The sequence below is a fragment of the Zonotrichia leucophrys genome, chromosome 10, assembly GCF_028769735.1.
Source record: "Zonotrichia leucophrys gambelii isolate GWCS_2022_RI chromosome 10, RI_Zleu_2.0, whole genome shotgun sequence".
NCBI classification, from domain to species: domain Eukaryota; kingdom Metazoa; phylum Chordata; class Aves; order Passeriformes; family Passerellidae; genus Zonotrichia; species Zonotrichia leucophrys.
In genome coordinates, this window is record NC_088180.1 from 14,035,111 (window position 1) to 14,048,636 (window position 13,526).

Consider the following 13,526-nt stretch of genomic DNA (forward strand, 5'->3'; position numbering starts at 1 on the left):
AGTCATGCCTGGGTGGATCTGACTCAGGAGGGGCTCACAAACTGATGAGCAGCAGAATTGTACCAGAATGTGCTGTGGCCTCAGTGCCAGTCTGGTCAGTGTGGGCTGGATCTGGGCAAGGCAGCTCACAGTCTGCAGGTCCACAGGGCAAAACTCCAAGAGATTTTCAGGGATAGATAAGTGAAAAGTCAAAGGTGGATCTAGTGACTCAAAATTCAAAGCTGTTAGGAACCACAGGTTTCCCTTTTCTTCAGCCCAAAGTCCCAACAGGCAAATCAACTGTGCAGTCAGTTCCTTCTGCCTGCTAATTTCTCAGTTTGCTCATATGTCCTGGATCAGATGTAGTCAATGGAGGTTTCTTTTTAGGTCTGTGGAATGCAATTAAAGTGCAGCATGAAGATTAAAGCTGAGACTACTGGCAACATCCCTTTTGCATCACTACCAGCATCTCCCTGAGGTCAAAATACAAAGCTTAGTTATTTATTGGGACTGAGACTGGGTGGAAAGGTTTGGATGAACACTTTTCCCCTTGAACAATAGGCAGGCCAAATTCCATCAGCCAAAACAGCAAAGCCTCCCAGATCTCCAAGAATCAGGACAGGATCCAGCAGGGTCTGTGGTGAGAGCCAGCCACGCAATAGGAGAGAGCATCTGGAAGGGAAATAAAATAACTCTTGGAATAACTGCTTGAGGAGAGTGTGTCTTGAAGGACATGTACTGGGATTGCAGGGACTCATCAGGGACTCTAGGTCATCCATGCTGCCCCAGAAGCCCTGCCTGATGCCAGGAAAATGCAGATTTTGGGACTAGACCCCAGCCACTGACTTCATTCTATTGACATTATTTTCGTGTGACGAAGGCAATAGATAATTATCCCTATGTAAACTTCTCCTCTTGGTGTACTGAGGTCATATTCACTTTTCTGTTTCTCCCTTTTTTTCTTTGAACTTGAGGATCAGGATGTTTCTTTCTATAGTTAGCCAGGTCTGTACTGACTTTTGTGCCTTGAAGAATTTAGCAACTTTTTTTTGCTTCACAAACCCATTAAAATTTCTAGCTTGAAATATCTCCGGTCAGATATCTAAAAGCAAACCTCTCACAATTAGATCCTGATTTCAAAGGGACTTTGGAATGCACCAGCTCCCTGTGGGAAACAAGGCTTGGTGTCTTTTTAGTGATGAGACCTTTTTTGAAAAGCAGGTCATTTATTTTGGTGGCTCTATGAAAGCTGAGATTTTCTGAAACTCTGACCCCATAAATATCTACCTCTGTATAGCTCAAGCTCTGGCAGGCTCCTGAATGAGAAAACTTCAAATGTCACAAGGAAATCTATCTTTGAAGTATTTCTGGCCCAACCACAGGTAAAAATGAACACGAAATCTCCCCAGAGAGCGTGTTCTGCTTTTTCCAGCTCAGTATTTGCCAGGCTGAAAGTTCAGGGTGTTCTGATAAGCTCTGAATAAGCAAGGAGACATTTGGGTCCATATCCAATCCCAGCTCCAGCCTCCCGCGCACTACCAGAGCTAATCTGGGACTGCTAATGAGGGGAAGAGAACTCTTCTTGCTGCCTTTCCTGCCCACTTTCAAACACAGCCTGTGAGAACCTGATTTTGCAGAACAATTTCTCCTGTCCTCAGCTTGTTTGTTTGGGGGATCTGCTGTCAAACTGCTTGTATTCAAACTATTTCATTTCTTCATTATGTGAGGAAAAATAAGAATGTTTCTTAAAACAAGAAAAGCTGGTTCATCTTAGTTTGAGGCAGGGTGGAGTGGGTGGTCATGGCAGCATGCAGTTGTTATTGACTGGTGGTGTATATGGGGCAGGTCTCTGATTCAGTCCATCTTATTTGTTAAAGTCCCTTTCTTGTCTGCTGGACATTTCTCTGCTGCTGGGTCTGAGGTTTGTGAGATGACTTTGTGAAAATGAATTAAGCATGGCTTGGAAAACCTCACATTGCCCAGCAATGCTCTGATGTGAGTAATGAATACCCAAGGCAGCAAGAAAAGAGAATGTGATGAACCTGGGGTGGGTAGGGGGCTGCTGGAGGGTATAGGAAGGGATCAGTGCAGATCTCTGGGTCTGGAGAGGGGAAGGAGGCTGAGGAAGTGCTACTGGTGGAGACAAGAAGAAAATCATCAAAATCTTTCTTAGGATAGCTGCAGCTCCCATCCACCTGTAGCTAGAAAAAAATCCATCTCCCACAAAGCTCAGACTGTCCAAGACAGGTTCATGTTTCTCTGTGGATCCATTCCCTTGGTGGTCTATGGCAGTGTACATTGATCAGGGTTCAATTACATTTGGAGATCGATTTGGTGGCAATCAAAGAGCCTTCACCTCAATTTCTAATGTGCAACCAAAGAGCCTTCACCCCAATTTCTAATGTGCACTAATAGTCTTGCATGGAAGTGTCTGCCCAGGATGAACAGAGGGGTGATTAGAGCAGGCACAGCTTTCCCTCAAGTTATCCCACGGTTTTAGGGAAGCAGGGATATTATCCACACATAAGCTACTGCCCCCTGCCTTATCCCCATGTGCCAATAAACATCCGCAGATAAGCTCGTGTTTATTCCCAAGGAAGTGATTATCTCCCCAGTTTTTGCTAAGGAAACACAACCAGGTTTTCCCAGGAGCAGTTAAGGTCACTTCCAGGCAGCTGCTAACATTTAAACACACAAGGGCCCAGCCATAACAAGAGAGGCCAGGAGGGAAAAAACAAGGAAATAAGTCATGTGAATAATCAAACTCCAGCAGAAATAGGAAGGGACAAATAAAAGTGATAAAGCAGATGCCTCCTAAAGACCAATTTAGTGAAGTTCAGCTTCTGTTAAAAGGACATTTTGCATTAAACACTCTGCATATTGCATATTTTTTCTCCCTTGGAAAGCAGTTATGGGAAAATATCAAGCAAACTATGGCCAAATTATGCAAAAATTGCAAATAAACAGATGCCCACGGTGTTTCATGAAATGTGTGAAATGGATATGACACATCTTACAAAACGTTTACATTTCATTCTGAAAATAAACATCTCACCATCAGATGCAAATTAACAGCTATTTTAGCCCTAAATATCCTGAGTGGGACAAAATACGTATTTGGAGTTTTTCATTTATGAAAAATGCTATTTTAAAGATGATTTCAGAGGTATTACAAAAATAAAACCCAACAAAAAAAAGAAACAACAGTATGGATATTTTAACAGTTTGATTTAATCAACTTATAGGTTGTTAAGAATAAGTTTGGTAACATGTAACAACTTTATTTTCACATATTTATTTGAGATATTAACTTTGCTGAGCTTTTATCAGCAGTAGACAAAATAATAATTCAATTCTTAAATTTACTGAGACAGAATATTCCTCCTCAGTATGATATAGACCATTGGAAACATCTTTTTAATATGCTAAGGATAATCAAAAGAGTAATAAAATTTGTATTTTTATATTTGCTGAAAAGCATGTAGTATCATTATTTGGAGAAATATATATCTTTACATGCTATAAATCACTTCTTAGACGACTAAATATTATGTTTGCAAGGGCAGTAAGTACACAAGTATAAAAGATAATGACATAGTAATGTTTTAAACTTCTGCACATCCTGCATATAAAAAACTCGAGGCACAGTTAAAGCATCAGCCCTCCCAGATCCCAGAGCTGCAGTTGTGTTATCATCATTTCACAGTTCACTAAACTGAGACAAGGAAATTTTTAAGGGCTTTGCCCACAACTGTAAAACAGCAACACCAAGGCTGAGAATAAAATTGCTTTTTCAGGCTCCCTTCTCCTTTTTATGATTTATTGATAATTTTTTTAAGGAGAATGTAATATTACAGACTCTTAACCTCCCAATGCCGGATTAAAAAAACTAGTAAAAAAGATCCTATAAGCAATTATGCTTTTATATAGCAACTCAAGCTTGGCTGTGTGAGTCAGGTTAAATAGAATGTGTTCAACATGCCTGCTTTTAGTTGTGTGAAAAGGATGTTTTATTATCAGCTGAGATAAAATCTGGTCGCAGCTTCTCATTGCCCTGAATTCACCTGATATGACAGTAAATCCTAATCCCCTCTGCAGAGCTCGATGGTTTTCTCCACTTCATTTTTTTTTTTTATTTCCTCTGGCTGAGCACAGACAAAGCCAGCCATGGCTCCCTTGCTCTGCCATGGTTATTTACTGCCTTTTTTGCTCCTCCATGGCCATGGACCCCCAACACACCCTGATGAGACCTGCCCATATCAGGCACGAATTCCTGGCTGCAAATTTGCTTTTGGTTGAAAATGCGCAGCCCAAGGAGCATCATCACCATGAGCAATAGGGAAAAAATAAAGGTGTTTTTGCTTTTGTGCTTTGAGAACACCCCACATTTTGTGTAGGTCTGATTTGGGAATGGGTGGCTGCGTCCCCATCTGTAAACACTGTGGGAATTTCATCTGATGCGTTCCAGCTTGAGGAGGTTTTGTTGGACAGAAAAGGATTTGTTTGGCTTCTTCTGTTGAAATCTTTGCTTTAGCAGAAGGGTTGGGTGGGGAGAGCCAGATGGTGCCACAAATACTGTGGTGCTGGACAAGTCCCATGGGGAGATGTGGAGCCAGCTGAGCATAAACACCACCCACGCCAGCCCTGCTGTGCCACAGCCCCACGGGCTCACCCACCCACCCCGGCTCCAGCTGCACAGCCCCCTCCATCCCAGCAGCCAGAAACGCCCAAAATCCACACACAGATCTCCCAAAATGGAGTGCTGCCTTTCCCGTGGCAGAGTCCTTTCCCAGTGCTAGAGGTGCTAGCTGTAGAAGGAGTCTCACTGCTCGTATTAACCAACAAGGAGAGTGCAATGGGATGAGCGTTTCCTTTGAGTTCCATGTAAAAGGTCAAGCTGATTCATGTGGAATGCATTAATAAAACTTCTAGGAAGAGCAGATTGAACATTACAGGAAGAATGGAAATAAAAGACTACCAGCCTTCAGCTCATCCTCTGTCAGACCCTCCCATCACTATAGTACAATGATCACGACTTTATTTTTCTCTTTTAATTACTTACAATTGGATCCTCTGCCTTGCCACATCCATCTCCCAAATTGTCCAGACCTGACCCACAAAGTTTTCTTTGTGTCCATAAGGTGTATCCCTAATACCAGTAACAGTATTTTAATTTTGGTTTTATTGCAATTTGAACTACAAGGTATATAAGGTCCTAATAATTTTCTGTTGTCCAAATGCTTTCCCTCTTCAAGAGCCTCTTTTTTTTTACCATAGGGCTGTACTGGTATTGGCCTGGGATTGGAAGTAAGGTGGGAGCTTTCCCATTCCTGTGGTTACTGGCTCCATGCAAACCAGAGACAACCCTGGCCCAGGCAGCTTCCTCACCTTCCTGACAGCCCCAAGGACTCTGGAAGTAATTCTTCTCAGTGAGCTATTTGGCTCAAACAGCTCAAATTTTCTATTTATTCCACAAGTCTTTGTCCTGTCCTTAAAGGGATTATTTTCAGCTGTGCCTCTTCTTTAAGGACCTTAATCCCATTAACTAACAATAGGAAAAATTCATGCTTGTGATGCAGATTTAGGTAAACCTTGAAATTTTATGGGTTTTTTTTCTGAAACCCTTAGAAGTTGACTTTATATAGAAGTAGTAAAAATACAGTTTAGCACACCCAGAGCCATATACTGTATCTGCAGTATATTCCTTTCCTTATTCCTAGAACTTCAGCTTTTAACTTCAAATTCCTGTCTCATACAGAGCACACAACTTCAGTAAAGGCTAATAAATTTCTTAGTGTGAAAATGCTAAATATGTTACCCCTTTTCTAGTGGGAATAAGCCCAGTCAGTGGTCACATATTTTCCTTATAAGTTCAGCAATGGATGAGTCATAACCCAAAATTTATTCATAGAATTTCAGCTCTTTGGTTTTCCACCACTTTTATGGGAAGCTGTTGCAGACTTTCCCACAGGCATTCTTTATACTCCAGGACTTGTGGACTAGCCTGCAAATAATGGCTTATTCAGAGTTGCCCTTAACATTTCATCTGAGCACCTTATGTGTCAATTGGGAAGCTGATCCCTCCTAGCACAGTCTGAGTCTGTGTGGTTTGAAGCCAAGTTTAGAAGTCACGGTTCTGGTGCAGACCATTGTAATGTTGTATTTGATGGAGAGAACTAGCCCAGCAAAAGAAATACCATGTTGTGATCACTTTTCTTGGTCCAACTCTCCTTAAAGTTTTAGTGTCCTTGACATGGGCTGGATCTTTTTCAGTGGTAGCGACCATCACTGTGTTCTCTGGAAGATTATCTCCCTGCAAAGAGGCTGTTTGAGTAAATATTCCATTTCTCCCTGGGTCCCTGCCACCTTGTTGTCAATCCAGGGCACAGTAATCTGCAAGGCAGACCTTGTTCTGCACCCTGGGTCCCAAGATCCATCAGCTGACAGAGTGTTCTATAGCAGCTACCCCAAAATTTTAATTACATTGGCCAGAACATGCAGTCTTCACCAAAAAAAGACCTCTCCATCATAAGGAAGTGTTCTGTTGATTTTGTTTCAACCCTGAAGCACATATTTCCATAACCAGAATCCTTCCCTCAAAACCTGGCCAAGTAGACAGTCTCTGGTTGTCCCTGATATTTTCTTTACTACAGATTTTTATTGTTTTAAATTTCTGAGGGACCATGCATCAATTGATTTATCATATACAATAACTAATTAAAGCAACACCCTCTAGATGAGTTTGTGACATTAACAGCTCTGCTGCGGTTTATCTGCTCACTGTGTGATGGATGCTGTGTTGCAGAGATCCAATCTTCCTTTCCATCCCAAGTTTGGGCTCCTTAGTCAGAATCTGCAGGGGTTTGCTTACAAAAGCAGCTCCACTTGATGTTGAGTTTCAAGCACTGCCATGTCCCACACTGAGCCCACTCTTCTGGCCAGACATCAGGCTGCCCCTCACCAGTGCCTGCAGTAAAACACCAGCTAGAAGACAGTAACAATCTCCTCTACCTCCTCCTGACCCGGGACATTTTCCATTACTAAGAGGATTTGGATGAGCATCTGCCATCCAGGGATTTTAATCTGATGAGAAAAAAAAAAAAAAAAAAAAAAAAAAAAAAAAAAAAAGGAAAAAAAAGTTTGGCAGATCATTTTTTCTTCCTCCCCAGGGTCTGGCAGTGCTGGCAGGGCTCACTGTCAGATGGGTGGCTGTGATGCACCAGTGAGTAGATATAGGGCTTATCATCACTTCCTTCCTCTGGCTGCCATCAGAGTTGCTCCATTAAATGTGGCTCAGGAGCCAGGGTAAAAGCATTAAGCCACCCAGCACTGCATTAAGATCCTTCCTTCAGGAAGTTTTTGGACTGAAGCTGTTTTTGCTTTGGCTCATACTCGCAATTTGCACTTCAATGAACCTGCTGGACGTCAAAGTTAATAGAAATAGAGATCCCAGACTCTGAGATATGTTTGTAACTTCTCTTGAGATCAGTACCTGAAACCTTTATACACCTTCAGATCTCCTCACCAGGACAGCTTGGATCAGGAGGGTAGGGCATGGAGTGCAAGGATTGGTTGCACAGAGCCATGTGCTCATGGTGGAGGTACAATTGGCCAAATCCAGCTCCACAGTTCTGGTACAAAGGCTTTTAATAGACAAGAACAGATTTTTTGCCTTTGACACACAAATCCTGCCCATCAGACATCGTGTGGATTGAAAAGAATCACTCACAGATAGGTGACCCCACTGTGGAATAGAGAGATTTAAGAAATCCAAACTTTTCCCCATCTGATCAATGTGATGCAAGTGTCCTTCAAATGCTGCAATGGGTCTCTGCTGCATAGCTTTTAATTTTGTAATGCATTTTAAATCGAGTGCAGGCATTTGCAATCAAAAGCAAGACAGGATCAGCTGCCAGATAACTCTGCATTATCCCTTAGCTGGCTTTGCTGGATGGCACCGAGCTGCCTTCAGCCACCAGACTGATTGTTTTGCTTAAACATTAATAAATTACAAACACATTCATTGCCACCTTGTTTTCCAAGTGTATTTGACAGAACAGAACCTGGGGAAGGCATTGGCTTGCAAGAGAAGCCAAGCTTGTTTCAAGGTGAGAAAAGAACCTCCAAAGAGTCAACCATGCCTGAAAAATGTTCCTTTTAGCTGTATTTCTTCAATCAATGAATAGGAATATTTCGTATTAAGGCAGTGTATTTACTTGCTTAGCATTCCAATGCCCTCATTCAGGGCTAGGGATGCAGGGAGCACTGCTGCTTTCCTTCAACCCCTGCTCAACTGGGTCTTGAACCTGACAGGTCCCCAAATGAAAAATATATTTCTGAACATTTGAGCATTATGAACTAGTGTTATTTACACTGGTACCTGCATAAAAAAAAGGCAATAAAATCTGTGGATCTTCTGCAGCAGTGGCCGTAGAAAAGGAAAGGACAGCTCCATGTTCTCCAGGAGAGTGGCAAGCACAAACTGAGCAGGGTACAGGGAGATTACCCAAGGTGGAAACCCATTCTCCTCTATTCAGCCTGGCACTAAATGAGTCATTGAGACTGCCTTTGAGGACCCCATACCAGAAAATCTAGTGAAGTCAAGTTAAAAAGAAGAATCCCTCTTTCTTAACAATGTTAGAGAGATAACTCTACAGAGCAAACTGTCCAGACAAGACTTAGATTCTCCCTTCTGAAATTTTCAGATCAAGACTGCACTCTTGAGTAAGCGGTCCTTTAGTTAGACACCAGATCTTGGCTCAGTAACGAAGGAAGTAGCTGAGCTACACGAGGTGAGTCTGGGTAACAGACTGATCCTTTCAGACACAGCTGGGAAAAGCAGAGAGTGAAAGAGATGAAACACTGCAAAGAGATTTAACCATGCTTCATCAGTCCCTCTGCTCTCACAGCTTTCCAAGCATAAACAGCAGCCTGACAGAGCCTCTCCCTACACATCCTCCATCCCACTGCACTCAGGGGGGTCAGAGGAGTTAAGACATCAGACTTCTGTTGTATTGTTGGTGGCACATAGCTGGGACACGTGCGTCCTAAGCTGCTTATGCCTGGCCATTGCTTACGTGCAGGGGAAATGTGAGCGGCAAGGTTGGGAAGGAAAGATGTGGGGCTGGTCAAATGAGGGTATGTCCACATTGCCTCAAGTGATGCAAGCTCTCAGGCACGAGATGGGAAAATTTGGGCAGAGTTTCTGAGATTTGGGGTGGTTAGGAGTATCTCTATTGCACAGTATGCCAGGACAACATCAGCTGCCACATGGGCACTTTCAAATCTGCTTCTACTCTGTGTACTATTTCCACCCTGTTAACAAGCTGATTGTCTCTCTCCCTTCCAGGCTTGATAGTCTACTTAGGAATGATGGTGGGGGCTGTCTTGCTGGGTGGCCTTGCTGACAAACTGGGAAGGAAGCAATGCCTCATCATATCACTTGCAATCAATGCTGCCTTTGCGTTCCTCTCCTCCTTCGTCCAGGGATACGGATTCTTCCTCTTCTGCCGCCTTATCTCAGGCCTCGGGTGGGTACCTGGTGAACCTGGCCTGGGGCAGCCCCAGCACAGCTGGGCAGTGTGGGGTGTGGGGTGGGACAAGGAAAGGTGCTCAGGAGATGCATCCTTGGTGCCCAGCCAGGATGGAATTGCCATTTGGGATGTGTGGCTGTGTTATCTCACTCTTGACCATTAGAGCTGTAATGGTGGGAAAGTTTGGTCATTGATGTTCTTCGGGTACAGCCCAAACTGTGCAGAAATGTGGGTGAGATTGAAAAATGCCCACTTTCAAGGCCTCCAATGAGATCCTCAGCAGTTTCCATTGGCTGCCTGTATTTTACCTCCATAAAATGAGTGATCCTGAAATAACAAGAGGAGATGTTTAAGTGAAGAGCAGGGTATTACTCTGGGTTTGTACAAACTATAGAAAATTCAGCTTTTAGAGCATGAGAAGGATCTTGTTCATCTTTGACGTCTAAAGCCAGTCCAGCCAAAGAGAGATTTGCATTTTTCCTCAGAAGTCTCACTTCTGAGCAGCCCATCTGTGAGTGTGACCTTCCCTCATTAAACACATTGATGCTGACTCTCATTTTTCTCATGTGCTGTTTTTTCTCCTCAGTATTGGGGGCACCCTCCCCATCGTGTTTGCCTATTTCTCTGAATTCCTGTCTCGTGAGAAGAGGGGGGAACACCTGAGCTGGCTTTGCATGTTCTGGATGATTGGTGGCATTTATGCTTCAGCAATGGCTTGGAGCATCATCCCACATTACGGTAATTTGTGCTTTTGAAGTTCTGCACCACCGCATTCCTGCACCACTACACCACCCCAAACCCTTGCACAGGTAGTGACAGTTCTTACACATCCCAGCATAAATAGCACTGAAAATAATAGATACCTGAAGTGCTCACATAAGGTCTCATAGATTGACTGCACGATTGACTGATGGGTATTGAGGCTGTAGATAGGACTGAATGGGGCTGCTTTCCATCTAAAGTCTCAAATACATCCCTTGAATTACACTGCTGGAGCCTGAGCTCTTCATCTGAATGTCAGCTTATTCAGGGAAAAGATTGACTGAGATTATATGTCAAAAATTGATCCAGTTATCGAAAATAAGCAACTTTAATCAGGGAATCACTGGATGCTGTTGATGACAGCAGTGAGCACGGCACATGTGCTTTTCCTTAGCCAAGTGTCCACACTGTCAGGGCTGTGTCCCTGTGACACATCTGCCCAGCATGAGATGGGCTGAAGTCACCCCTGACTTCACCTAAATGGATGCAGGAGTGGAATGGGTTCCCTGCCCTCAGGTGGAAGTGGGAATGAAAAAGTAGATGGCTGGAAACTGAAATTTACTTGTGCTCTGAGAAGCAAAAGTCGTCATGTAGCATGGAATTCCTTGTAACTTGTGTATATAACTTAGGGAAACACCAGAAGCAAATATCTACTGGAAAAGATTAATTCCCCCAGTATTCAGTGACACCAGCTGTTTGCAAAATCCTGTTTGAGGAAAGTAGGACAGTTCACAAAACCCACGAAGGAAACCACTAACATTTACCTATCCATCATTTCATTTTTAGCACATTTAAAGCACATTCAGTATAAAGAAATATTCATGCTTTTGATTGATGTGACAGAGACTGTTGGAAGAAATAGGTAAACTTACTGCAGTGGTTTCAGGTAGAAATAATTCTATTACCTGCAACAACATTGCTTTTAAAAGCCCTTAGATATTTACATTACAATTATTTTTCAGATGACTTTTTGATATTGTGTTTTTGTAGCTTCTTTTTTGATTTCCAGTGTTCCACCTACTCTTTTGGAACTTTGTGAAATCATTAGAACATCATGACTGGCTCAGATGAGACATCTGCAATACCCATTGCTTGATGATTTCCTTATTATGTGAATAAAATTTTTATAGGAAAAAAAATTATTTTAACACTCCTTATGAGATTTGAGCCTAGGGAGAGTGAATGGAGCAATGTAAGAGAATGAGGCTGTACTTTCCAGTTCTTAGCAGGGGAATGCCGAACTTGGTCAAACACCAGGAAAAAAAGCAAGAGAAGGGGTATCTCAAATGCAGGATTAGGATTTTGATGTTTTTAAGTTTGAACACCAGCTCAGGTTTTTATAGGTCTGGAAAAAAAAAAAAAACTTGCTTTTCTTGCTCACTTCCATGAAATGTGAAATACATATGTGATGTAGGAGATGGGAAGAAGCTGTCTCTAAAGTGCCTCTCAGATCAGAGATTTAACCTTTGTAAACCTTCACTAATATCACTGAGAAGCAATCAATTATAGCCCTTATTCCTGCACCATTTTCCAGCCTTTCTTGCCTACAGCTGCTCTGAGCTGTTCCTATCACTGGGTGATTTCTAAACTGAAAGATAAAAGACGGTTTTTAAAAGGCAGAGCCTGACCATGCTCCAATTTCTCTAATGAACATAAACTTGCTGCTATCCACTGAACACGCTGTCGAGCCTCCAAGAGCCACCAGCATTAAGAATAGCAAATTTTCAACCTGCCCTCATGTCATACAGAGCTGCAGAGTTCTGAGCAGAGGAAAACTCAGAACTCCTGGTCAGTATTTTCACTTGTTGGCTCTTGCTGTTTCCAGGCTGGGGGTTCAGTATGGGAACCAAGTACCACTTCCACAGCTGGAGAGTCTTTGTGCTGGTGTGTGCCCTGCCCTGCATCGCCTCCCTGGTGGCGCTGAAATTCATGCCTGAAAGCCCACGGTTTTTGCTGGAGGTAAGGTGATTCATCTCTGATACCTGCAGAGGATGGCAGGTCCCTAATGTGCCACTGTCTGTCTGTCTTTGTCCCATCAAACACACAGAGCACAAGCTCAGAGGCAAAGCCACTCCTGTGTGTCTACACCAGCTCCACAGACTGCTTGAACCCCAAAGGTTGCAGACTGTGGGGTCAATCACTGATGATTAGTGTGTCACTGCCAGATAGGGTACAGAAGGAAGGTAGTGAGAGATGGGAATTTTATCAGTCCAACAAAGGCACTTTGAAAACATCTCGCAGAGTTTGGGCATGGAACTGCAGAATCCTGGTGGTAGAGCAAAGGGTAAAGCACATTTCACTGAGAAAAATACTTAAAGCTCAGAAATCTTAAGCAAGTTTCTGTATCTCCACAGATGGGAAATGTAGCAATACATAGTTCAAGCCTGCAATTCTTTAGCAGAGTTGGGATGAGTCCAGTTCTCCTCATCCATCTCCTCTTCTATGTGTTTTTAAAGCTCTCTCCTGACCATTTTTCTGCCTCAGGCAGTTTTAGGACAATTCCTTTCTCCAGCACAGAGATGCTGCACTCTGTGAATACCAACCATGCCTTCAGCTCTTTGGGTTTCATGCAGCCCAGGCTGTCTGTGTGCTTCTCTACTATGCTGGACCTCTAGAATTGCTTTCTCTCTGTGCTTTGATAAATTACAGAGCTGGGAGCTTGAACACTTGCTTTCCTTCTCTTTGGTATTTTCAGATTGGTAAACATGATGAAGCTTGGATGATTCTCAAGCAAGTCCATGACACCAACATGCGTGCCAAGGGCGAGCCAGAGAGGGTGTTTACGGTGAGTTGAGCAAAGCCATTGCTTAAGAAAAGCTGGACATACCCTCCTTAGAGCAGCAGAGCACGACTTTATTTCTCCTCAGGACTCTTTCAATGTAATCTCTCCCCCAGCAACCAGAAAATGGATTCTGAGAAACATTTTGTGGGTTTAAACTTAGATGCCAGTCTGCTTTTCCAAGAATTAGTCAAGTCTGTCAATTGCATCAAGTACTCTTCATTCCTGGTGTTACTCTACATCCTTTAGACCAGTGATTTCTCAATTATGCAAGTGTTTAATTAGCTTGCTCTAAGAGACTAAAACAAAATAAGAGACATATTAGCCATGGGGGAGGCCTGAGTCACTCCTTTCTCCATTCTGGCTTCTAATCAAAGTCTGATTAAACTTAACGTACTTTCTAATGAGCTTTCCCAACTCCACCTGCCTCATATCCAGTCTTTAATCTCTCCAAGGGAAAGCGGGATGAGTGG

At 43.0% G+C, this 13,526-nt stretch overlaps 1 protein-coding gene across 4 annotated transcripts in view; it reads left to right on the forward strand.

Annotated features, from left to right (window-relative positions):
• The window catches only part of SV2B (synaptic vesicle glycoprotein 2B), a 63,600-nt gene that overhangs the window by 33,785 nt on the left and 16,289 nt on the right, over positions 1-13,526 (forward strand). For all 4 annotated transcript variants that reach the window (XM_064721909.1, XM_064721907.1, XM_064721908.1 and 1 more), the window contains 4 exons: positions 9,329-9,509; positions 10,099-10,250; positions 12,100-12,233; positions 12,970-13,059. In XM_064721909.1, coding sequence (XP_064577979.1) covers positions 9,329-9,509; positions 10,099-10,250; positions 12,100-12,233; positions 12,970-13,059 — 557 coding nt within the window. The remainder of the gene's footprint in view (positions 1-9,328; positions 9,510-10,098; positions 10,251-12,099; positions 12,234-12,969; positions 13,060-13,526) is intronic.